The sequence below is a fragment of the Aquarana catesbeiana genome, linkage group LG01, assembly GCF_042186555.1.
Source record: "Aquarana catesbeiana isolate 2022-GZ linkage group LG01, ASM4218655v1, whole genome shotgun sequence".
NCBI lineage: Eukaryota > Metazoa > Chordata > Amphibia > Anura > Ranidae > Aquarana > Aquarana catesbeiana.
In genome coordinates, this window is record NC_133324.1 from 751,465,064 (window position 1) to 751,490,938 (window position 25,875).

Below are 25,875 nucleotides of genomic sequence, written 5' to 3' on the forward strand. Positions count from 1 at the left end.
AAAAAAAACTGTGTTGACTAATAAGGCAGCAACACTTTTCTGAAAAGAAAAGATCAGTGAGGATTTTCTCTGTTCTTTGTATTGTTGGAGCAGAACTCTGGTGAGAAAACTGGTATTGTTCATTGATGATATCACTTTTCTGTGTACCTTGTTGATGTCTCACATACATTCTTTATGTGTGCAGATAATTGGATTTGAACATAATACTGGTTCTCATTCATCTCAAGAAAATCAATCAGTTGAAAGTGTCCTAGTTAACCAAACACCCTGTTGGAGTTGTGTGGTGAAATCCGTTCATTTTCATAGATGTGAGAAATAAAGATTTAGAAAAAAAAAGATTTAAAAAGCACAGGGTAAACTTTATTATTAATTATCATTAACAGCTAAATGAATATTGGTGCCCTTTTAACCCCAAATTACCTGTACATATCAAAGGAAAAAGGAAGGTGAAAAATTATTAATGGGTACCTTGCTAAAGTTGCCAGAGCGCTGCTACCTACCGACCATAACTTTTTCAACTCAAATGACATTGTATGGTCGACAGTTAGTGAAGGCAAAAAGTATGGTAAAAAAAACACCTTTTAGGGAGAGCAGGTTTATTCGGGAGCTTAGGAAATTGGCGTAATGTGTACCCAGAGGCAAAAGAACTGGGTACAGTACAAGAGAGCCAGGGAAGTAAGCTCTTAACCTGACTAGGAGATTTCTATGGCCTGTGCATGCAAGGTTCCAGGACTAATGGCTGGGAGTCTGGTGAAGGGTGCCCGAAGCCACATGCTGCAATGCATGGCTGTGCTCTGCACACGAGAAAAGCGAGCTTCATTTGGCTGCTTGTGCTGCCAGAGACTGTCTGCTGCAGGGAGATATTCACCTGCTACTAAGGCCATGTGGTTGCTGTTACCGTCTTCTGCTGTTGCTCCTGAGAACCTAAGTCCATGTGACTGCTGTTATTGAGAGGATAAGATGAAGATCCGGCTACTCGTCCTCCCAATAAAAGTATTTTATTGCTAAAAGGTACAGTGTGCTAAAAGTTACAGCAGCTTACGCGTTTGGCAAAAAAAAAAAACTGTTATTGCCTGCTGTTCCAGTGTCCTGTTATTCAAGTAGGCTGCTGTTGCAGGACCAACAAACAAAGAGAACTGGTGCAATACTTGTTTACAATTCACTCTAGAAACCTGCATGAGAAATAGTAGGAGGAAGCAGGATCTCACATAAGAGATTATATGTAAAACAGTTTAAGACTTGCTGTAAAAGGCTTTAAATATTGAAGGGTCCATAACTCAGGGCAAGCCTCAGGGGGGAGGTAGAAGCAGTCTGCAGATAGCATGTAAAGAGAAGAGCAGACAGAGGCACCTCTAAGTGCATACTGATAACTTGACTTTATTTCACACAACACTGTAGGAGAGCAACTCACATTTATGTAGATGAGAAAGGAATATAGTGTAATCCAATTGCCCATTGGCCAAACGTGCTCTGTGCTGCCGATGTAGCTGCTCTGCTGGATCCAGAAGCCGGCTGTTGGATGAGGGGATCCAGGAAGGAGGGGTGGAACACTTGACAAAGGAGCACACACTGATCGGTCATCGCCAGTGCGCATGCCTCAGAAATGCATCACCGCTTGCCTAGGGATGCCACCGCACCTGATGCCGCGCTCCAGGAGCATTCCACCCCTCATTTTTGGATCCCCTCATCCAACAGCCAGCTTCCGGACCCAGCAGAGCAGCTACATCAGTGGCACAGAGCACATTTGGCGGTTCCACAGGACAATTGGACTACACTTGGGGGTTATTTACGAAATGCAAATACACTTTGCACTACAAGTGCACTTGGAAGTTCAGTCGCGGTAGATCTGAAATGAGTGGAAGCTCTGCTGAATTTATCATCCAATCATGTGCAAGCAAAAATGCTGTTTTTTTATTTTCCTTTTATGTCCCCCTCAGATCTACAGCGACTACACTTCCAAGTGCACTTGTAGTGCAAAGTGACTTTGCCTTTCGTAAATAACCCCCTATATGCCTTTCTCATCTACATAAATGTGAGTTGCACTTAGAGGCACCTCTGTCTGCCTCTAAGTGCAGACCACTAGCCTGCACGTAGAGGCACCCCTGTCTGCTCTTCTCTTTACATGCTGTTTCAGGAGTGTTATGCCGCGTACACATGAGCGGAATGTCTGACAGAAAAAGTCAGACGGAATCTTTTCATCGTATATTCCGATCATCCTGTGTATGCCTCATCAGACTTTTTTTTAGAAAATGATGACGAACCTAGAAATAGAATATGTTCTAAATATTTCTGACGGAACCAATTCCTATCAGGAAAACCACTCGTCTGTATGTTGTTCCAACGGACCAAAAATAAGGCATGCTCTGAAGCAAGTATGAGGCGGAAGCTATTGGCTACTCGCTATTGAACTTCATCTTTCTAGTCCAATCGTACGTGTTGTACTTCACCACGTTCTTGACGGTCGGACTTTGGTCGGACTTTGGTTTGACCGTTTGTAGGCAAGAGCGCTTGAATGGAATTCCGTCGGAGTTCCGTCGGAGAAACCTTTGGAGTTTATTCAGACAGCAAAACCGGTCGTGTGTACAGGGCATAACAGTTCTTTGAGTTTCCTGTGGTTTCAGTGTTCAAGTTGTTCTGGTATACTGCTGCCCAAGAATGGTGAAAGGCCATTTTGAGGGTTCATCTGACACTTGTTGCCATTGTTGCTACCAGCAAGAAGTTTGCCAAAACTTATTCAGCAGGGGGGTTTTGATAAAGGGGGAGGGCAATCAGCGGGTATAGAACCCTCTGGTGTTGGTGGCTGAAGTGGTGCACTTGGGGCCCGGATTCCAGGGAATTTTGGTTTTAATGAATCCTTGCGCCAGTGAGATAAAGCTTAATATAAAGGTTGGGTACTACTTGTACAATATAATTTTTAACAGTTTAGGACCAAAGTTCTTGGTTCTTTTAATGGTAAATTGCGTATTTACTTTAGATTTTTTTATTTTTTTTTATTTAACTGCTATGGCTGCTGTGGTCAATTAAATCCATGTCACATGTTTTATTTCAGAAATGTTCTATGTGATAAGAAGTCTTTATAGATTAATCCTTCAGGCATGAGATCAGTCCAATAATCCAGGAATTGACCTACATATCCCATCATCCTTTAGCTTGTCTGATGCATTGTATATGATGATTTTACATGACAGTGAACTATTTATTCTTCAGAAATGTGTTCTAAATGTGAAATAGTATATTACAGAGTATACATAAACACCTTTTAGTTCATCATGCACTCACAGCAGGGCAAAGAGTGCCAGGCGTGATAGAAAGGCCACGTCTATTTACCTAGCTAACCCAGCTAAATAAGCTCTCCTGAAAATGTATCAGTTAAGAATGTTGAGACAAACCATTTACCACTTACAGGGGTACGTACAATGCTCAGCTTTTATTTATTCATGTTAAATCTTTATCCCAAAAGAAAAAAAAACTGTTGCTAAAACTGCTTGTGTAACTGCAATGTGATCTGGAGTTTGGTTTTAAATTGTTATTGTATCTAAATCTGCTAGTACATCTAACACTCACTTCCACCCAGATTAACAATGCTGCTGTAGAAAGGTGCCCCTGTGTACGTTCATTCACAGTGGGGGAACTGTAATGTGCGAGGCGTGTTACTGGCCAGTTTACCAGGTGAAAATAGCGGGGGAAAAAGCCAAAGATAACAAATAAAACAATACTGTCGCACAACATCTAAAGGTTGGTGAGCTGCAATAAATTCCAATTTTGGTTTTGGGTTTAGTAAAACCCCTCTAATCAGATGACAGGAAATTTGACTCAGAGCAGCACAAATCCCTCCAGAAGTAATCAAATACAGTATTTACTCATTTGTTCAGTTTTCATTACAAATAAAACTTGGAGTTATGAGTTTGTTCCAGGAATGTGCTTGTAATCCAAAGCACTCGTATGTCAAAGCAAATTTCCCTAAAGAAATAATGGAAACTCAGATGATTCATTCCACAACCATTTATTCATATAAAAATGATTACAGCAATACAAAATACAGTATAAAGTGTAGTGTAAAAACAAATTAACCTGCACTTCAGGAGCTACAGAGTATCAAAGAGAAGAGAGGCGGTTCACACTGCCATGACCTGAAAGTTGGTCATTAACCACTTCCCGCCCCCTGGCCGTCAAATGGCGGCTGGGCGGCGCGGCTCTCGTTCTGGATGGGCGTCATATGATGGGCCTCCAGAACGAGCACTCTCGCACGCCCGTGGGGGAGTGCATCGCAGTGATCGTGGTGTGGTGTGTCAGTCTGCCCCCCCGCTACACCGATCTCAGTAAAGAGCCTCTGACGGAGGCTCTTTACCACGTGATCAGCCGTGTCCAATCACGGCTGATCATGATGTAAACAGGAAAAGCCATTGATCGGCTTTACCTCTCTCGCATCTGACAGGCGCGAGTAGAGGAGAGCCGATCGGCTGCTCTCTTGACAGGGGGGGTCTGCGCTGATTGTTTACCAGCGCAGCCCCCCCTTGGATGCCCACCCAGGACCAGTAGGATACCACCAGGAATAGCACCACACTGGACCACTAGGTAATCCTAGTAGGCTATTCCCTGAAGCCTGTGCTCTTCCTGCCAGACTCTTCTTCCTCGTCGATGTCCTGGGACGAGGCGAGCGTCCTCTCCGCGCCTCCTGTCTGCAATGAGTGAGAAGAGAATCTGCTGTGCTGGAAACTACACTTCCCAGCGTGCAGCAATGCACACGGAGCCCTCCATAGAGATGACTGTGGGAGGCGGCTTGTGTTGTGTAGCTTGTCTGAGGCTGAGCGGAGCAGACATGCTCCCTGCCGGAACAGAGTGGACCTGCCCAAGCTAAAACGACCTGGCCCTGGCCCGAGCCAAACAGATCCGCCCCCTGTCCGAGCTGTTTATTAGTGTGGCCGTGTGTCCTTATTTCATTCCGGGACACTGTATTGTCCCGGAATGAAGGTGCCCGGGACACGGGACACAAATATGAATTCAGGAACAATCCTGGGCAAAGGGTCTGAATACTTAGAACCATGTGATATTTCAGTTTTTCTTTTTTAATAAATCTGCAAAAATGTCAAGAATTCTGTGATTTTCTGTCAATATGGGGTGCTGTGTGTACATTAATGAGGAAAAAAATGAACTTAAATGATTTTAGCAAATGGCTGCAATATAACAAAGAGTGAAAAATTTAAGGGGGTCTGAACACTTTCCGTCCCTACTATATATATATATATATATATATATATATATATATATATATATATATATATATATATATATATATATATATATATATATGTATATATATATATATATATATATATATATACATATATATATATATATATATATATATATACATATATATATATATATATATATATATATATATATATTATATATATATATATATATATATATATATATATATATATATATATATATATATATATATATATATATATATATATATATATATATATATATAGTAGGGACAGAAAGTGTTCAGACCCCCTTAATTTTTCACTCTTTGTTATATTGCAGCCATTTGCTAAAATCATTTAAGTTCATTTTTTTTCATATATATATATAGAAGAAAAGTCCAAGAGGTTGCTGCACTTAAAAACTTCTTTGCTTTATTTCACAATATCTTCAGGAGAGTTTTACAAAGCAAGCATAATCATTCCAAGCAATATCAAAGGCAACAATTGCCTGCACAGTTTCAGATATGAATGGATTAAGTTTCAGGCTAGTATGCTTACGCCCTTCCTGAGATCCGTTGAAGCACATCTGAAGGTTTCATTTCAATCATTCATTTAAATACAGGTTTAGTGAAGTACTTCACACATGGAATCAATATGGCTAATTAATTCAAATCGCATACCATTTAGCATCTATATATGCATATGTTTATCTATAACATGCCATTAAAGCAAGGATAAGCAGCAGGTGTCAAATCTCTCAATCTCCTCACTCGAATTTTAATATATTCAAAATACCTATAAAGATGCAAGGAAATGATACATTCATGAGTAAAAACAAAAACAAAAAGATATCCCCATCATAAAGTTACTTTATCTGGCTACTTTTAAATGCTTATTCCAACAATTAGACAAATAAATAAAGATCCAAATCAACATTTAAGCCATATGGAACAATAGTATTTAAAAAATATATCCAGTATACTTCTCTTTTCCTTAGAATCAATTCACGGTTGCCCCCTCTCCTATTTTTCTCAATACCTTCTAGGACCATATATTTCAATTGTGATACGTTGTGACCAAATTCCAAAAAGTGTCTCGCCAACGGTAATTGGGTTAGTTTATCACGTATTGAGTATTTGTGTCTCGCTATCCTGTCTTTAATTTTTTGTGTAGTTTCCCCTACATAAACTAAACCGCACGGGCACTTTATGGCATAAATTACATATGAAGATTGGCATGTATAGTAACCCCGTATGGGGATATTAAAACCCCTATGTGGATGTGTAAAGTGTTTACCTTTAATCACAGAGTTACATTGTATGCAGGACAAGCAGGGATATGATCCCAGGTTTTTTGGTCCCAGAAAGGTTGGTTTGGCTGCTGCAGCCACAGGTTGATCAGATTTAATCAATCGATTTCGTATCGTTCTACCTTTTCTATAGGAGGACATGGGTGGGTTCCAGAATTCTTGTACCATGTGGTAACTGGATCTTAAAAGGTTCCAATGTCTTTTGACAATTTGATTGATTTTGTTAGAGAAGGGATGATATTGCATAATAAAGGGGATTCTCTTGTTTTCTCTTCGGGGTGATCTACTATAATCTGTATTAGAGTAATCAATATTAACTAGAGCTTGTGGGTATCCTCTAGTAGTAAGTTTGTTTTTTATTTCATTGAGTCTCTGATCACGGCACAGCGGGTCACTCACGATCCGCTGCACCCTCATCATCTGACTCTTTGGGATGGATGAAAAGACGTTTGGGGGATGAAAGCTATTAAAATGTAGCAATTGGTTACGGTCCGTGGGTTTCACATATAAGTCAGTAGTAATCTGCCCATTCTTCAATTTAAGTAAAGTATCAAGAAAGGAGATCTCATTTTTACCAATTTCAATGTTGAACTTTAATCCAGGTACTAAATGGTTAATGTATTTATCAAATAAGTATAGGCTTTCCATGTTACCATTCCATATAGCGAAAATATCGTCCACAAATCTGTACCAACATTGGCAATGTTTTAAAAATAAATCATTAACATAAATAAAGGATGTCTCGATCATGTTCATAAATGCGTTCGCATATGGGGGTGCAACATTTGAACCCATCGCTGCTCCGTTCAGTTGCAAGAAATGGGTATCCCTGAAAAGAAAATAGTTCTCCTCAAGAGTAATTTTCAAAAGGTCAAGCAGAAATGAAATTTGTTCAGTTTTGTAGATGCCTGATTGGATTAACAATCGCTGACATGCCTCTATTCCTAAATCATGTGGAATAATATTAAATAAACTAGAGACGTCCCATGATATTAGGATGGAATCTGATGACAAGTTTATATCTTGAATTTTTGACAAAAAGTCAGTAGTATCTCTTATGAATGATTTAGTGTTTAGTAACAATGGTGTCAGACATTTATCCAGATATTGTGCTAGATGTGTTGTCACAGATTCCATCCCTGATACAATGGGATGTCCCGGGGGATTTTTGGGGTCTTTGTGGATTTTTGGTAACATATACAGTACCGGTGTAACCGGATGTTCACATATCAAAAACTCCATAGTTTCATCATCAATGATTTTTTGTTTAACTGCCTTAATTAGGGTTGTTTTTATTCTTTTTTGTACTTTAAAGACAGGACAGCAATCAAGTCTTTTATAAGTAAGAGTATCACTAAGATGTTTCATAACTTCATTTTCATACATGGATGTGTCCATTACCACAATAGCTCCCCCCTTGTCAGCCGGCTTGATAGTGATATCACGCCAGACTGACAAGGAGTTTAACGCTGCAATCTCATCTCTATTTAGATTGTGAGGTATGTGGTCTCTCTTATCTCTATCACACAAAAATTTCTTTATGTCATTTTCCACTTTCTCTATATATACCTCTACAGCAGCACATGAAGTAAGTGGTACTTTAGTGCTTTTTGGTTTTAAACCCATGTTTTTAATTGATAATATTGATAATTCTTTAGTTGTGGCAGTGGACACACCAGAAAAATGCGCTTTGAATCTTAATTGTCTAAAAAATCTATATAAATCCTGTTTAAGTACAAAATCATTCATTTTCTCTTTAGGGCAAAAGCCCAAACCCTTATTCAAAACACTTAGTTCAGTTTTAGACAAAACAATAGAAGAAATGTTATGTACCAGGTTTTCATCTAATGTCTCTGGCGGTTCTGGCGTCTGGTGGTTACACCCCCTGCTGTGTCTTTTCTTTGTTCGCCGACTACCCCTCCTGGTCAGGATTCGGTCAGGTTCCCTGGTAAAAAGGGAGTAGTTGATACACTGGTGGATGATCCAGTAGATGTCATAGAGGAGTTTGAGCTAGCAAGATGTTTACGTTGTATTTTTCTATAGCCTTTTGAATGGTAATATGTAGGATCAGTCCAATTGTAAACACTGTCATTTTTATAATCTTCACGATCTCGTTCATGTTTTGTACGCTTACGGAGTTGAATATTGGTACGAAATCTTTCTAATTTGTCATTATTAGTTTTCTTGAATTACTGTAGTTCCTCTTGATTAGAACATTGTTGTAACTGCCTTTCAAGTTCAGCAATCTCCTGCTGTATGAGAGCCCTCTCTTGTTGTAAAAATTGCACAGTTAATGTCATGATATCAAAGGAACATTTATTGAGGATCTGGGCAAATTTGGTTTTAAAATCCATGTTCTGTGAAAAGAGGGTTGGAATCAGACGAACCCTCAGCCCTCTAGGTATCATTTGTAACTTATAGTATTCGGCTAACGTTACCTCGTGGAGTTCCATAGTGATGGCTCTTTGCATTAATTTCTCCATTTTTCTGGTAAGTTGTATTGTAATTAATGCAAAGATATATAAGGTCGGTGGGAAGACCTGATTGCTGGCACTAAATTGTAAGCAGAGTGCGGTTCTCCTCTACAAGTGAATATATATATATATATATATATATATATATATATATATATATATATATATATATATATATATATATATAATGTTTGGGGGTTCTAAATCATTTTCTAGCAAAAAATAATGATTTTAACTTGAAACCAACAAGCGTCAGAAAAAGGTTTCTTTAAGTCAGGGGTCTAAAACAGGCGGCCTTCCAGCTGTTGCGAAACTACAAGTCCCATCATGCCTCTGCCTGTGGGAGTCATGATTGTAACTGTCAGCCTTGCAATGCCTTATGGGACTTGTAGTTTTGCAACAGCTGGAGGGCCGCCACTTTGAGACCCTTGCTTTAAGTGGTTACACTTCCATCACTTACAGACTGAAGTTCATTCCTCTGATCTAAAGAGCAAAACGTTACATAGTTTATAGTTAGCTCAACAGCTGAGGAATGTTGTGAAACTTGGCAGACTGCCTGTTTTTTTTTTGTTTTTTTTTTTTTGACAGCTGTCGGCTTAAGCTGCAAAGAATCGGGAAAATGCTTTGTTAGGATCGTGAGGGGGAAAGACTCTCAATCTTGATTCTTAATGATTAATTGTGCAGCTCTAGTTCTACCTGATAAAAATGTATATCAATGCAGTTTTAACATGAACTAAAATATGTCTGCTCCAGAAGAAAATAGCAAAGGAAGTTTTTTTGAGGCAGATAAAGATTACAGTCAGCCATCAATAAAGAGGGCTAGATGAATGTGTGATAGACTCACCCGGGACAGATGCTTTTGGAGGGGACTGCTAGCCTCTTGCTTACTGACTATGAGTCTTGGTTTGTTAAGGGAAATCTTTGTTTCAGCTCCCCATGCCCTCTTATGTCTAAGTAACCCTGTGCCTATTAAGGACACAGGGTGACCAAGAAAATGGAACAGTAATATTTATCCACAATATCTCCCAGGGAATATACAAAGACTATTCCTGGTTTATTTGATTCTGAACTATACATGTTAATTGAAAGAGCTAATCACATTGGCATCTGTACAATGTAGGAGATGGATAGTCTGCTACTGGGGGCTTCTGCTATTGTGTGAAGGTGTTCTGTGTTTATACTTATGATAATGTGTATTGTGTCTTCTGAGCTAGAAGATGGCAAGTCTGCCCTGAAAGGTCAGACCTCTGAGTCACCTAGGCTGGTTAAATGACTAGTTAATTAGCTTATGTTAATTTATTTTTTCTGGTTACGGTTTGTATTGCTAGGATAATATGATCAGAAGGGCTGAACCTCTTTCTCAAGTGTAAAAAAGCCTGTATTCTTGTTCAAATAAACAGTTTCAGCTTTGCAGCCAAACGAGTCCTGGCTAGTTCTTATTTGTATTATGCGGCTATAATATCTAATATTGGTATTCAGACTGGAGGAAGTGGTATATGACGGAAACACTCAAGCGGAGTGTGGGTTGCAAGCAGTGGGATGCTTCCTGCAGTCTAGGACATCCAAACCTCCACCTGGATCCAAGGTCTGGATAGCAGGAGAGTTACAGATACCAGCCACCATGGAATAGGAATTCAGAAGGAGGTTGCAAGAGATGCAGATTCAGCACAGGGGACCAGTGTCAGAGCAGGTCCTGCTGGGATGGTATGATTCTATCCGTTGAGGATTCTGGAAGGAAGCGCTAGCCTGTGAGCAGCGTCACCAGAAAAAATTCTCTCCCCCTTCCAGGAAAGGTACTGGTCGCAGTATGAAGTGTGAATGGTGTTTTTGGGGAGACAACCACACGAGGAATGGAAAGCTGAGTTAACCAAGCTGGTCCAGATGGACATGCGGTTGGACGAGAGCTATAGAGCCCTCCGTTGGTATGTAGCCCAAGTGTGCCCATGGACAGCAGACAACACCCCAACAGAAGGCTTTGGCTACGGTGGCCTGGGGCTGTTATTAGAGAGGCTGTCCGAGGACCCTGACTTTGGGAACTGATTTGGAGTGGCATTTGGAAGAAATCTTGGAATACAGAGAACGGATGCTGAATGTCTCAGAAGTTCCCTGGCACTGGAAGATTTGGAGTTTCTAGCCAATCAGGAATGGGGGCTGGAGATCAGCTCAGCTTCAAGGAACTGGGGCAGTTGGTACCTCTGCCCAGCAACAGGCCGAGCCATGGAATGGTAAAGAAAACCCAGCTGAAGCGCTGGCAGCCGGACAGAGAGTCAAAGACCTCTGCCCAACATCTACTTATGACAACTATTCCTTGCAGCCAAGAATGGAGATCATGTGGACTGACTATGTAAGTTCATTTTGCCCGACTAACACATGTCCAGACCACGTGGAGGTCTGGGACCTTGTCAGACAACTTTTGATGGGAGATGTGATAGACTCACCCGGGACAGAGGCTTTTGGAGGGGACTGAATGCTAGCCTCTTGCCTACTGACTATGGGCCATGGTTTGTTAAGTGAAACCTTTGTTTCAGCTCCCCATGCCCTCTTATGTCTAAGTAACCCTGTGTCTTTCCCAGGAAATATACAAAGACTATTCCTGGTTTATTTGATTCTGAACTATACATGTTAATTGAAAGAGCTAACCACGTTGGCCCCTGTACAATGTAGGAGACGGATAGTCTTCTACTGGGGGCTTCTGCTATTGTGTGAAGGTGTTCTGTGTTTATACTTATGATAATGTGTATTGTGTCTTCTGAGCTAGAAGACGGCAAGTTCAAGTCTGCCCTGAAAGGTCAGACCTCTGAGACCTCTGAGTCACCTAGGTTAAATCACTAGTTAATTAGCTTATGTTAATTTATGTTTCTGGTTACAGTTTGTATTGTTAGGGTAATATAATCAGAAGGGGTGAACCTCCTTCTCAAGTGTATAAAAGCCTGTATTCTTGTTCAAATAAACAGTTCCAGCTTTGCGGCCAAACGATTCCTGCCTTGTTGTAATATGCGGCTATAATATCTAATATCGATATTCAGACTGGAGGAAGTGGTATATGATGGAAGCACTCAAGCGGAGTGTGGGACGTTCCGTTCAGCATGCATGAGACCATTAGCATTTGACCAATTATAATGTATGTATATCCCTATTTGTTAATAAATCCAGCCCTTGTTTTCAGATCCTAGTGCTCCTTAATTGGATTCAAGGTACCCCAAACAGAGCACATTTTACAGATGGTAAATCCAAAATTTTAAAGTTGTCACCAGAACAGTAGGTGAAGCCAAATCTTCCAGTGGGGATACCTGTTCTTGTGACAATTGTCTTTGGAAAGATATCCACACACTTCCTGCTGAGTTTCCACGACTGGAAGTTAAAAGAAAATCTCTCCAGTGGGTCACAGAAGAAAAAACTGACAGTTGTATCCAGGGGTGGACTGACCATCGGGCATTTTGGGCACTGCCCAAGGGTCCGTTCGCCAGTAGGGGGCCCCATGACAGCTTCCACTTCGATCTACCCATCAATCACAGCTAGCTGATGAGTAGATTGGGTCCCGAATCCCTGCTGCCTGCTAAGAGACTGCAGTGTAAACAGACCTCTCGTGATGCGCTCCTCCCCGCCGGCCCCTCCTTCCTTCCTGTACACCCCAGGTGCTTGTATTTGTCATCACCTCGGATGGACGAGAAGAGAGGAGGGGCCGGTGGGGAGGAGCGCATCACGAGAGGTCTGTTTACAGCCGCTCCCACGCTACTCTGCATCTAGGAATGAAAGTGTAGCAGCTTGTATGCTGTCCTGTGTCCCTCTATGTGCCCAGCATCCTGCTCTGTGCCCAATGCCCTAATGTCTGCCCCATGCTCTATAGTCTGCCCATACCCTGCTCTGTGCCCATGCCCTGATATCTGCCCCATGCCCTAATATCTGCCCATGCCCTGTCCTGCTGTCTGCCCCCACGTCCTGCTGTCTGCCCCCATGCCTTGTTCTTTGACCCCATGCCCTGCTCTTTGACCCCATGCACTGATGTGTGCCCCATGCCCTGCTGTCTGCCCCATGCCCTGCTCTGTGCCCCATGCCTTGATGTCTGCCCCATGCGATGCTCTGTGCCCCCATGCCCTCCTGTCTGCCCCACACCCTGCTCTGTTCAGGAGGGGGTGCAAGTGCTCAGTATTGCGTAAAAAATGAAAAAAAAAATTACACAAATGTTGTATTGTAAACAATAATAAAAAATTAAATTGTAAAAAAAAAAAATTTAAAAATCATAATTAAAAAAAATATTACTGACATCATCCACTGCTCTAATGACACCATCGACTGACACCATTCATTGTGATAGAAAAAAATTAAATTGTAAAACAAAAAAATGTAAATTTGTAAAAAAAAATAAAAATAATAAATAAAATAATACAAATAAAAACGAATGACACCATATGCATGGTTCTACTGACAACCTCGACTGCCCTACTGACACCAGCCAAAATCATTGTAAAAAAATAAAAAATTGCAACATATAATCCAAAAAAACTAAAAAAAAATAGTAAAAAATTTAAAAATAATTTAAAAAATTTAGGAGCTCATTCACATTGGTTCTCTTGTGCATACAGTGTGGATGAGTGGTTTGTTTGTGTGGCTGGGGCCACCTGTTACTTTATGGGGACGCAGTGGCTGTATGAACACCTGCATTTGACAGGTGAGCAGGTGTAGTGCACACTGTCTGTGTTTGGGAAATTACACATGCATCCACAAACCTGCCAAATTAGAACCTGTGGCTGTGTTCATACAGTTGCTGCGTCCCCATAGTACACAGAACATTGGCTCCCTGCACACTGCTCCAGCCAAATAAAAAAAAATCTGGTTCACACTGTTCAGGCCATAGCACACATGTGAATGAACCACAAGACCTCATTCTCATAAGAGCTTATTTATTAACGCAATACAGTTTTATCTTTTAGATTTAGCAGGAATGTTGTAAGCTGTGTTGTGTTTGTGTCCGCTAAAAAGGATTTTCATGTATTTTTTGTAAAAAGGAAATGATGAAACAGGAAATATCTAGAAAACTCACAGAAAAAAGCAGCTAAACGCAATATGAGTTTTGCATTGGAGAGGAGCCAGCGGGAAATTTATAGTAGTAGTGGGTAGGGTGGTGGGTATGACCGGTGAGAAGTTAAATATACCTTGGACCCAGTCGAGGTATATTAAACTTCTCCAACAGTCACACCAACCACTCCACCCCTCCCAGGGGTGTTGTTGTGTGAGTCAGCCCCACCCTGGAGTGCCTGTCACCTGACCTTTCTCTCCTGTGGCCGGTCTGTGCTCTCAGGGTGGCTCACAGTTCCTAGCTTGCAGGCTGCTCTCCCCCAGACAACCGGCAAACAACCCGAGCATCAGCTGGGGAGAGGGACACCATGAACAGCATGAAGAGCCTGGGCAACAGTGGGGACTAACTGATCTGCAGCAACTGCCACAAAGTGCTCAGAAAGGTGAGCAGTCCCTTTAAGATCTGACATCTATTACTGTTGGGGGTAATGCATGGAGTATGCAGGGGGTAAAGGTTTTTTTTTTTTTTTTTTACACTTTTTTTTTCTAATTAAACCTTATTACTATTGCAAGGGATGAACAACATCCTTTGTGATGGGCCATGACAGGTCCTCTTTATGGAGAGTTCTGGGGCTTGTAAGACTTCAGCTTGTGAAGTAAGATTGGTTTGATTTGCTTTACAAGGTGGTAACGACTTGTAAACAACAAACTGAAACCGGAAGTGACTAAATTTTCGTCCATTCAAAATAGTGCGAAAGGGAAGAGGAGGGAAGATAAAAGGGTCCAAGTGCAGAGGAAAAATAAATGTGATGAAAACTTGCAGACCACTTTCAAAATCCACACCCAGTGTGCTGTAGCCTCTCACCTCCAATAGAGACCCCGATGGGTCTAGTCACGCAGTCTGTGCTGTAAGTTTTCATCACGTTCATTTTTCCTCTATACTTGGACACTTTTTTCCTCCCTTCCCCTTTGCACTATTTTGCACTATTTTGCACAGCTGAAGAGACTATTTTTGTGTATTCATACAATTTTTTCTGCACTGAATCGATTAGACTACTACTGTTTTTTTAACTTCACATTATATAGCATTGCATTTACACTTTGATTGAATGTATTACTGCATTTGCACTTTAATTGAATTTATTTTACTTTTTTATTTTTTTCGTTGATCATATGGAGATCGCACCTTAATATTCGAGTTTTATGAGTGTAAACATATAGCGCTGCTTCACTTGATTGTTGTTAAAATTTTACTGGTGCTGGTGACACTATAGGAGTCCATCAGCTATATACATATTTATTACACTTTTAATTATATTTATTCAACAATTTGAGTAGCGCACAAGTACCACCCCCCCCCCCCACACACACACACACACACACCTCTTCCGTTTCTGTATCAATTTGGCGTATATTGCTACAAAGTTTTGTTTTTTTTCTTGGGAGAGTGAATGTGATCAGTACAGGACAATCAGCACTGTCCATACAGAGAGCCAGGGGTCCTGTATCCTAATAGGACAGCTCAGTGCAGTATGAAAACTCCTTCTACAAGCTTTACCAGGAACTGATATAAGTCACAAGACTGCTATATACTGCTGATGAGAAAAGGCATTTAGCAGTTTATATTTACTAAAATAATTGCATTTCAATGCTCTGTATACTGTGGGAGACCAGATAAAGTGAATGCAGGGTCCTGGGTTTAGTAACACTTTAAGTGATATTTCTGCTGTTTACTAGAGTGTCAATTAATCTTTGTGGGTGATTTTGGTTTAGATTTAAAATAAGTTCATACTATATATTCATATCAAACACAAGATATTCTTTATTAATTACGCCATTCAACATCTCTGAAAAGTCTAAAGGTGGAAATGTTGCAGTTCTTGAACTGACTCAACGTGAAACATTATTGAAAAACACCATGAACAGAATGTTCCCTATAAACGTCCATTAATAATGACAGAAATGCAATTAAGTACAGTACTTCTGAAATAGCACACAGAGCAAAGCTCCATGGGTATTATTTGTTGCAGATCTGTACCCTTTACTGAAGAAGAAAAGCCTTGATAGCACTTAAACCGATCATCATTTTTCCGACAGGAAGAAGTATGGAATTTACAAATGGTATCCAATCCTTCAGGATATTTGTAACACAGCACAATAATGTTCATCAAGCAGTGATGTTAATAAGGAAAGAGTTCTAGCATAGGACACACTCTGTGATTAACGCTTGTTAACAGGTTGATATACAGAGCTAGTATACTATCAAGTTGTGATGTACTGTATAGTTACAGAGGCAGCTTGGGGAAATAATCTTTCACAAATAGCCCCAATTATTATTGTAAAGGAGAAAATGTACTGCATTTAGCAGAAACGAGTCAGAGATTCTTAATAATTCTTTGGCTGAACATATCAAATAATTAAAGATAAGATATCTGAACATTTTTCAGCATAAACCACTCAGAATGAGAGATGAGTGAATCGACCCACAAAGTTTAGATCTAACCTGGATTAGGTTGATTTTTAGCCACCAGAGATTTCTGGACGTTTTACTGTCTGCTGCTAATAATCAGCAGATGCAGATAGTTTTCTTTATTTCTCCTTTTTTTCTTTAAAGCTGAAGTCCAGATATGGTTTGATTAGCATGGGTATATTGGCCCAGCTTGAACAATGTATTTATGCATTTTCTATACCTGTGGTATCCCTGTGGAAGAGTGATTACTGCTGGCTTCCAGATCACAATTGAAGTTCAGTGAACACTTTGAACATGTTTTTTTCTAAATGAATGCAAAGAGTTCTATGATTGGACATGTTGGAGAGTCAGGGAGAAGATGTCATGATTTCCACCTTGTCCAATCAGAGAATACTTTGACTTAATTGAGAAAAATGAAAGGTGCTCTTTGAATGTTGGCTGTGCCCTTGAGGTTACTATGCAATTTTGTGAATGGTGGCATTGCCTAGAGAGGGTGACCCCCTGTGGTTACTATGCAGAAGTGAAACTGCTCGGGCACAGGACCTTCCATCACTGTAGTAGCGCTTACTACTACAGCGATTGTCAGCTTCCATGGCAATCACTTAGGTATGAGATATGCCAATGTAATTATGCAATAAAGGTCATAAATAGAGGGCATCTTTAATATAAAAGACATATGGTTTCATACAAGGTGGCAAAAGATAGCAACCAGACATACCAGTTGTATCAGATGATATCACCATGGATTAAAGATTGCAGATGAAGTGCCCAGGAGATGAGGCAAGATATGTTGGGAGTTATCTGTAATTTATGGGATCTTCCTTAAGCCCCTTACACACGGGTAGAATGTCGGGAGACATTTACCAGTTAAAAAAAAAACAACCAACATTCTGCCCGTGTGTATATCGGTCTGTCCGACAGAAGCCAGCATCTGACGGACGTGCTTGCTGGAAAAACAGCATCTGACCGACTCCCAATTGGTGCTCTCAGCCAATGGCAGAAAGCGCTGATCAGAGTGTTCTGGTGGGGGGGGGTGTCCCTGTCAGAACACAACAGCTCAATGGGGGGGGGGGGATTGCTGAACTAACCTTGCATGATTAGTACAGCGGCTCTGACCAGAGCTGTCAGTTTTTTTTTTGTGCAAACCGTGGGGTTGATCGAAAAAAAAACATGTGTACCTGGCTTTAGGCAAATTTGCCCTGTCTACTGCCACTTGTGTTCCTTGTCACATTTATGTAATGGGGTTGGTTTACTAAAGGCAAATAAAGAAATCTCCTTTAACTTAGTGAATGAGGTGAAGCACTCATTCAATCACGTTAAAGTGAAAATACTGTTTTTTTTATTTTTTTTGCACATGATTTGCTATTTTTTTCAAGGAGAAAAAAGCTTTGTTTTAGTCCCCACTACATATCTTTACCCTGTTCTCCATACATGTACTAGCTTCTACCATAGAGATGCATGTGGCTATCTCTAGAAGCTAAGATATACTTTGAGAGTGGTCTCATTCATCTCTATGATAACTTTTTTAGCATCTTACCAGTAATAGTGACACTCAAAGGTTTGATGAGGTTTAGAAGCAGATCGAAAGGCTCTCTCAAGCATCTCAAACTGATCTCAAATGCAAACTGGATGCATCTGCTATAGGCCGGGCGGGAAGTAGTTAAAGTGATTGTAAAGTCTTGTTTTTTTTTGGGTTAAAAATAACAAACATACTTACCTGCCCTGTGCAGAGGAGTTGCACAGAACAGCCCAGATCCTCTTCTTCCCAGGTCTCTCTTTGGCTTTCTTGGCCCCTCCCTCCTGCTGCGGCCTGGCCCGCCCCTCTCTCTCCTCATTGGCTCACTGAATGTGATTGACAGCAGCAGGAGCCAATGGCGCCGCACTGCTGTTTCAGCTAATGAGGAGGGAGAGTCTCAGGCAGCCAAGACACTCCTGCAACATCGCTGGATAAAGATGGGCTCAGGTAAGTATTAGGGGGCTGAGGAGGATGCTGCACACAGAAGGCTTTTTATCTTAATGCATAGAATGCATTAAATAACCTTCTGACTTTACTGATAAAAAACCTTCTGACTCTACAATCCCTTTGAGCATTTTATTTAGGTAAAATGTATGTAAACCGTAACAAAAAACTTCTTATTTGCTTCCTTTAGATTTTTTTAACATACATTGACAGGATGTTTTTATATTTGTTCAATAAGGGCAAAAAGAAAACAGTTAACCCTGCCAGAAATTGATTGCAACCTGAAATGTTGTCTCAAAACATTTTATCAGTTCTTCCCAGTTCTGTCTGCGAACCACATTCACCTATCTTCAGTGATATAGAGATGAGGAAAGGGGGAAGTGTTCTGTAGTATTAACAAACATCCTGTCTTAGAGTGACCATGCTTCTTCATAAATATAATCCTGCGAGTGAGCATTGTCACCCTAGGACAGGACGTGTGCCGCTATCAGGATCACCAGGTAAAATAAAGAAAAAAAGCCAAAAACAAAAAACAATAAATTACTTTTGTTCTTGTGTTTAGATATACTGTAGCCTCCCTGGCGGTATTCCTGAATGTGGCTCGGGGTTAAAATTCAGTACCATTAGCGGTAACCCCGAGCCACACTCGGGATCGCATTGCAGGATCCTGGGGCGGCTTTACTTACCTTGTCCCCGGGATCCTGCGATGTCACCCGCAGTGTCCGAGGGCTCCGTCCTCCTCCGAAGCCTCTCCGTGCCAGGCTCCGTTCCCTGCGAGCGGCGCAACGCACGGGGGCGGAGCCTGGCGGCAAATTAAAAAAAAAGTAAAAATCATAACACATACAGTACTGTAATCTTACAGATTACAGTACTGTATGAAATGATTTCACATCCCTTTTGTCCCCAGTGCTTTGGCCCATGCCCTGCATGCAGTTTTACATGATATACACTGTTCTTTCTGCCTGGAAACTGGAGATTGTCCATAGCAACCAAAAAGTGTCCCTTTACGTCAAAAGTGGCTTTAGACCAGCTAGAAAACAGCGATAGTAAATTAGAACACTTGCAGAATTGAGCGATAGTGAATTGTGGGGAAATTTATTTTATTACTATTTTTTTTTTTTTTTTTTAATTATTTATTTTTATTTATTATATTATAATTTATGTTTTTGTGTTTCAAACTTTATCATACCCGGGATATCTACTAGACTCTGGTTTGGACAGATTTAAGTGTGTTATTGTTAAGATTTACAGACCTACAATATAAAACGCCAAATTTCCATGCAAAATAATTGTACCGCTTTCAGCACCTAAAATCCGAAATAATCATACCGCCAGGGAGGTTAAGGGTTAAGTCTTAAAGTAAATTAACTTTTCATTTTCAGCAGGTAGGTTCAGTGTTAAAGTGAAGGCGAAGGACATGTAAAGTGTTAAAGTGATGGTAGGTGTACTGTGAAAAAAAACATAGAGAACCCACCCTCAGTATATACACAAACAGCAAAAAGCAGCAGTTGAGAAAAAAGGGAATGTCGGTGCTATTGTTATCTCTGTTTCATCTCTAGAAATGTTATTCATTGAATACACCCCGTCACTTGATTTCTCTATATCCTTTAGCAAAGGGGTTTAATCAACACACATATTCAACACAAAAATAGAATCTTGGCATGCATATCAATTAAAACGGAGTAAGAGTAGTGAAGTTGTAGATGACAGAACACTATACTAGGTGGCCTTTTATTGCAGCTCTGGCCTTCTCACATGTTCCTATCTTCTTTTATCCAGTGCTTGGTGAGGTGCCAGCTCAGTGTTTGTGCCGAGGATTAGAACTTGACTGTGATGGAGCCAAATTACGCACTGTCCCTTCTGTCTCCTCCAATGTGACCATGATGTGAGTAAAGCAGGACAGACTGTTTATGTAAAAAAGGAATATCTCCTTCAGTTTACCAAGTTCCAATCCTTCCTTGTGTGTTTGTAAGGAGACATTCAAAATACTAACATATATGTATTGTCAAAACTTTTTTTTTTTTAGTTCTGTATAGAACAGGAGTGGATTGAATACCTTGTCAGTTGATTTTTCGCTGTCTGTGCCCTGTTTGAGAAATTTCCCTTAATTTCCCATGCTGGAGGTGCAACAGGAAGTGAAAGGAAATATCTAAAAAATGATGGGGATTTCCTTTTTGAACAGTTGTCATCAGAACAGGTATCTACACTGAGCAAAATTATAAACCCAACACTTTTGTGTTTGCCCCTATTTATCATGAGCTGAACGCAAAGATCTACGACTTTTTCTATGTACACAAAAGGCCTATTTCTCTTAAATATTGTTCAAAAATCTGTCTAAATCTGTGTTAGTGAGCACTTTGCTGAGATAATTCATCCACCTCACAGGTGTGGCATATCAAGATGCTGATTAGACAGCATGATTACTGCACAGGTGCCATACACGGTTCGAATTTCCAAAGAATTTTCTTTAGAAAATCGTATCTAAGAATTTTCGTACGAATTTCGCACCATTAGTGGGCTGCAGCAATGACAGATTTTCGTGTGGCAATCAAATTTGAAGAATCGGACATGTTGGAAATTTTTAGAAAAACTAACGATTTTCTAATCAATGATCGGAGAATTGTGCGAGAAATGTAATAAGAAAAGAAAATTTACGGAGAGAAAAGAAGATTCCCGGCCACGAAAATTCTTTTCAATAGCAACATGAGGTGAAATTGAAGGCTTGGTCGGCCGATATTTTCGAAAAACAATGGTGGCATCATCGGATCACAAAAAAAGAACTTTCTGATTTTGAAAAGAAAATTAGTTCGAAATTCGACCATGTATGGCCTGCTTTAGGCTGGCCACAATAAAAGGCCACTCTAAAATGTTTTATCACACAGCACAATGCCACAGATGTCGCAAGTTTTGAGGGAGCATGCAATTGGCATGCTGACTGCAGGAACGTCCACCAGAATTGTTGCCCTTGAATTGAATGTTAATTTCTCTCCAAAGGCATTTCAGAGAATTTGGCAGTACATGCAACCGGCCTCACAACCGCAGACCACATGTAACCACACCAGCCCAGGACCTCCACATCCAGCATCTTCACCTCCAAGACCGTTCGAGACCAGCCACCCGGACAGCTGCTACAACAATCGGTTTGCATAACCAAAGAATTTCGGCACAAACTGTCAGAAACTGTCTCAGGGAAGCTCATCTGCATGCTCATCGTCCTCATCGACCTCCCCTCCCCCCCCCAATACAGTAAAACTGCATATTTTAGAGTGGCCTTTTATTGTGGCCAACCTAAGGCACACTTGTGCAATAATCATGTTGTCTAATCAGCATCTTGATATGCCACATCTGTGAGGTGGATGGATTATCTCAGCAAAGGAGAAGTGCTCACTAACACTGATTTAGACAGATTTGTGAACAATATTTGAGAGAAATAGGCCTTTTGTGCACATAGAAAAAGTTGTAGATCTTTGCGTTCAGCTCATGATAAATAGTTGCAAACACAAAAGTGTTGCGTTTATATTTTTGCTCCGTGTATATTAAAAAACGTTTGGACTTTTCCTAGTGGGGACACAGACAGCAATAACAACATAACAAGGGTTCTAATCTTTCTCTACTCTACTCTATTGTATACTAAAAAAAATAGCTATACATACATCGAGGATGATATGATCAATGATAATGTGTAAATTGTAAAGTGCAGTAACTCACAGCAGCCCCATTAGAGTTCAGCTGCCATACACTATTAGCGTTTTGTTCATCATTTTTCAATTTAACCTCCCTGGCGGTATTCCCGACTCTGGCTCGGGGTGGAATTTCAGAACCAAAAGCGGTAACCCCGAGCCAGACTCGGGATCGCATCGCAGGATCCAGGAAGAGCTTACTTACCTTGTCCCCTGGATCCTGCAATGTCTCCTCGTAGTGTGAGCGGCTCGTCCTCCGCTCGATTTATCATGGAGCCGGGCTCCGTTCCCTGCGAGTGTTGCGACGCACGGGGACAGGGAACGGCGCCAAATTCAAAAAGTGAAACACACACTATACATTCAGTACACTGTAATCTTACAGATTACATTACTGTATGACATTTTTTCACCTCCCTTTTGTCCCTAGTGGCTTCTCCAGTGCCCTGCATGCAGTTTTATATTATAAAAACTGTTCTTTCTGCCTGAAAACTGGAGATTGTCCATAGCAACCAAAACTGTCCCTTTACATCAAAAGTGGTTTTAGACCAGCTAGAAAACAACGAGAATAGAGATTAGAATCACTTGCAGAATTGAGCGATAGTGATTTGTGGGGAGATCCGTCATCAAACACTGAAGGTAATGACAGCGACAATTCTGCAAGTGAGCAAATTTCAGTGTTTTTGATTTGATTACATTATTAAATAATTTTTATTATTATTAGATTATTATTTGTTATAATTATTTATAGTTATTTATTATATTATAATTTATGATTTTGTTTTTCAAACTTTATCATACCCCAGATGTCTACTAGACTCTTGTTTGGACAGATTTACGTGAGTTATTCCTAAGAATTACAGGCCCACAATATAAAATGCCAAATTTCCATGCAAAATAATTGTACCTGCTTTTAGCATAAAAAATCTGAGATAATCATACCGCCAGGGAGGTTAAGAATGTTCGTTTCATTTTCAACTCATTTGTGCAGTCAAATCGATGTTAATTTTTTAACACTGTGATGAGAAAATGTGAAGGAGTAGGATGGAAAATCCCTAACAGTGTATCTAGTTTTCATTTGATAAAGTTTCAAAATTGAAGGTGCAAAGCAAAAAGCATTTTGAAGTACTCTGAAATGACATTCGCCAAATCATCAAAGGTGCTAAAAATTTTCATATGGATATTCATACGAATGTTCATAAACATTCCTTCAAAAATGTACTAGTGTATGGCCAGCTCAGGGATAGATGATTGCTTGGTAATAAATAGTGCAGTTTTTATGGTTCCTTGCTTAAACTCAGCTGTATTCCACAAATAGTTCAGCAAACAAAACAGGTGCAGGGTTTTTGCCACAGGAGCAACGCAAGTGCGGCATTTGAACACCCCCATCCGCTGCCTTTGCAGCTTTTTTCCAATAAGCGTTGTGTTTTTAACACCCCCCCAACTGCAAGTCTAAAGCAGCCCAATCTGGTGTTTTATGAGCTCCACTCCCTGAAACATCTACCAACTTTAACAGGAAAGGGAGCTGGAAAAAAGTCACTGAAGGTTGTTTCTCAGCCATGGACCCATAGGTTGAACAACCCTGATTAAAAATATGCATCTGAGCTCAGCATGTGCTCAAACAACTTAATGGGGACCTGAATTTATTGTAGTGAGAAACATTTCCACCTTTCTTTGTAGGACAAGTGTAGTTTACAACCCATTGCCTACCCTAAAGTAACCTTTGCCAACATTGCCTGCCCCAAGCTCTTATTTTCACATGTAGAAGAGCCATGTGCAATGTGTTTATCAGCCTGGGCAGAAATATGCTCCAAGACTTCACCTGTATTGAGCCATACTGGGCACTACAGCTGCCAGTGCTGAATAGGGTTTCTGCCCAAGGGGATGAAAATATTGCTCAAGACACAACTCTGCTAAAGGGGTAAGACATTGAGGTGGGGGGTTACCATAGGTTCAGGAAGGGTGAGTGTGGGTTAGATGAGTTTAGGGCAAAGTACCACTGTCCATCAATAACCCCTTATTTTTAGTTTAGGATATTATTATTATAATTAAACAGGATTTATATAGCGCCAACAGTTTATGCAGCACTTTACAACATAACAGCAGACAGTACAATTACAATGCAGTTTAATACAGTAGGAATCAGAGAGCCCAGCTCGTTAGAGTTTACTTTACAATCTAAGGATAGCAAGGAGAAGGGTAAGGACCTGTGTCATGTTTTATTACTGTCTGTGTCCCTATTTTTATCAATTGCTTTCATTCTCTGACCTGGTGATAATTTGGCACAGGGACAGTAAAGCCAGGTACACACTACAGTTTTTTTTTTTTTTATGCAATCCAGCGGGTTGCACGAAAAAAAACTGACAGCTCCGGTCAGAGCTGCTGTACCAACCATTCAAGGTTAGAGATCTCCCCCACTGAGCTGTTGTGTTCTGACAGGGGGACAGTCCCCCCACCAGAACACTCTGATCAGTGCTCTCTGCCATTGGCTGAGAGCGCTGATCAGGAGATGTCGGCCGCTGGTTCTCTAGCATGCACGTCCGACAGAAGCTGGCCGAATGGCCGGCTTCTCTCGGACAGACCAAGCAGACCAGGCATAATGTCAGCTATTTTTTTTTGAACCGGCAAATGTCTCCCGAATGTCTGCCAAAATGTCTGCCTGTATGTACGGGGCTTAATCGATAGGAAGTCTTTACAATTGGCAGAGACTTCAAGAAATTTTTCAGAACAATGAGTAACGTTAGAACTCCCATCCAGTTTTTATTGCTATCCGTGTTTTTTTTTCCTAGTGACAACCATTCCCTAATTGGTCTTTTTGGGGAATATTTACTAAAACTGGAGTACACAGAATCTGGTGCGGCTGTGCGTTGTAGCCAATCAGCTTCTAACTTCAGCTTGTTCAATTAAGCTTTGATAATAAAACCTGGAAGCTGGTTTCTAAAGTGGGGGAAAATTTCCTTAACAGCGACATCTGACAGTAAATCTATCCATCCCTTACTTAACACAAAACCAAAAGAAAGGTTTGTTTGAAGTCAGGCTTTAGTACTGTGTTTATTAGATCCTTGAAAATATTTCAAGGTTCTACCTAGCAATGTAACTGGATGCCAGGGAGCATAATAAACAACTACTATCATTCCCAAGTCCTATCTGTTACTGAGATAATTGTGCCATGAATATAAAAATGATTTTAAATGTTCTTTATACACTTCCTATCTATCATTTTCAGGTCATTGCAGCATAATTTGTTGAAAAAGCTTGGTCCTGATGCTTTCTCTCAGTTCCCAGAGTTGCGTAACTTGTAAGTTTGCATTTTACCTCATTTATTACACCTTGGCATGTATCTATGACTCCAACTATTTGAATATAAATTGAGTTTTATTGCTCATCTTATTTTTCATGGCAGTGTCATCACATCCCTATACTGATACTATTCAAGGTTTTCGCTTTTTGCTGCGTGCATAATGTCTGGAAATTCTGTCATGCTTATTAATGTCTGTTAACAGCATTTTTCATGATTAGTGATGGTTCTTGTAAACGAATGACTCAAATGTTTTTTAATAGCCTTTGCTAAACATTATACCCAGCGATACAAAGTCAAGAAACTTCAGAGGCGTGTCAGTGAAAGAAAAGAAAATAATGTAACAAATGACAATTTTGTTTTACCGAAATATCTAATTTTTGAAGTTTTTCATTAATTCAAAAGCCTAAATCTCTTTTAATTATTACAAAATTTAAAAAAAAACAACTTCCAAC

The 25,875-nt window shown here is 40.3% G+C and overlaps 1 protein-coding gene across 1 annotated transcript in view; it reads left to right on the forward strand.

Moving 5' to 3' along the window:
- Positions 1–25,875, forward strand: part of RXFP1 (relaxin family peptide receptor 1) — a 522,477-nt gene that overhangs the window by 264,665 nt on the left and 231,937 nt on the right. Inside the window, exons 4-5 of the mRNA XM_073605821.1 lie at positions 20,225–20,330; positions 25,349–25,420. Of these exons, the coding sequence (XP_073461922.1) occupies positions 20,225–20,330; positions 25,349–25,420 (178 nt within the window). The remainder of the gene's footprint in view (positions 1–20,224; positions 20,331–25,348; positions 25,421–25,875) is intronic.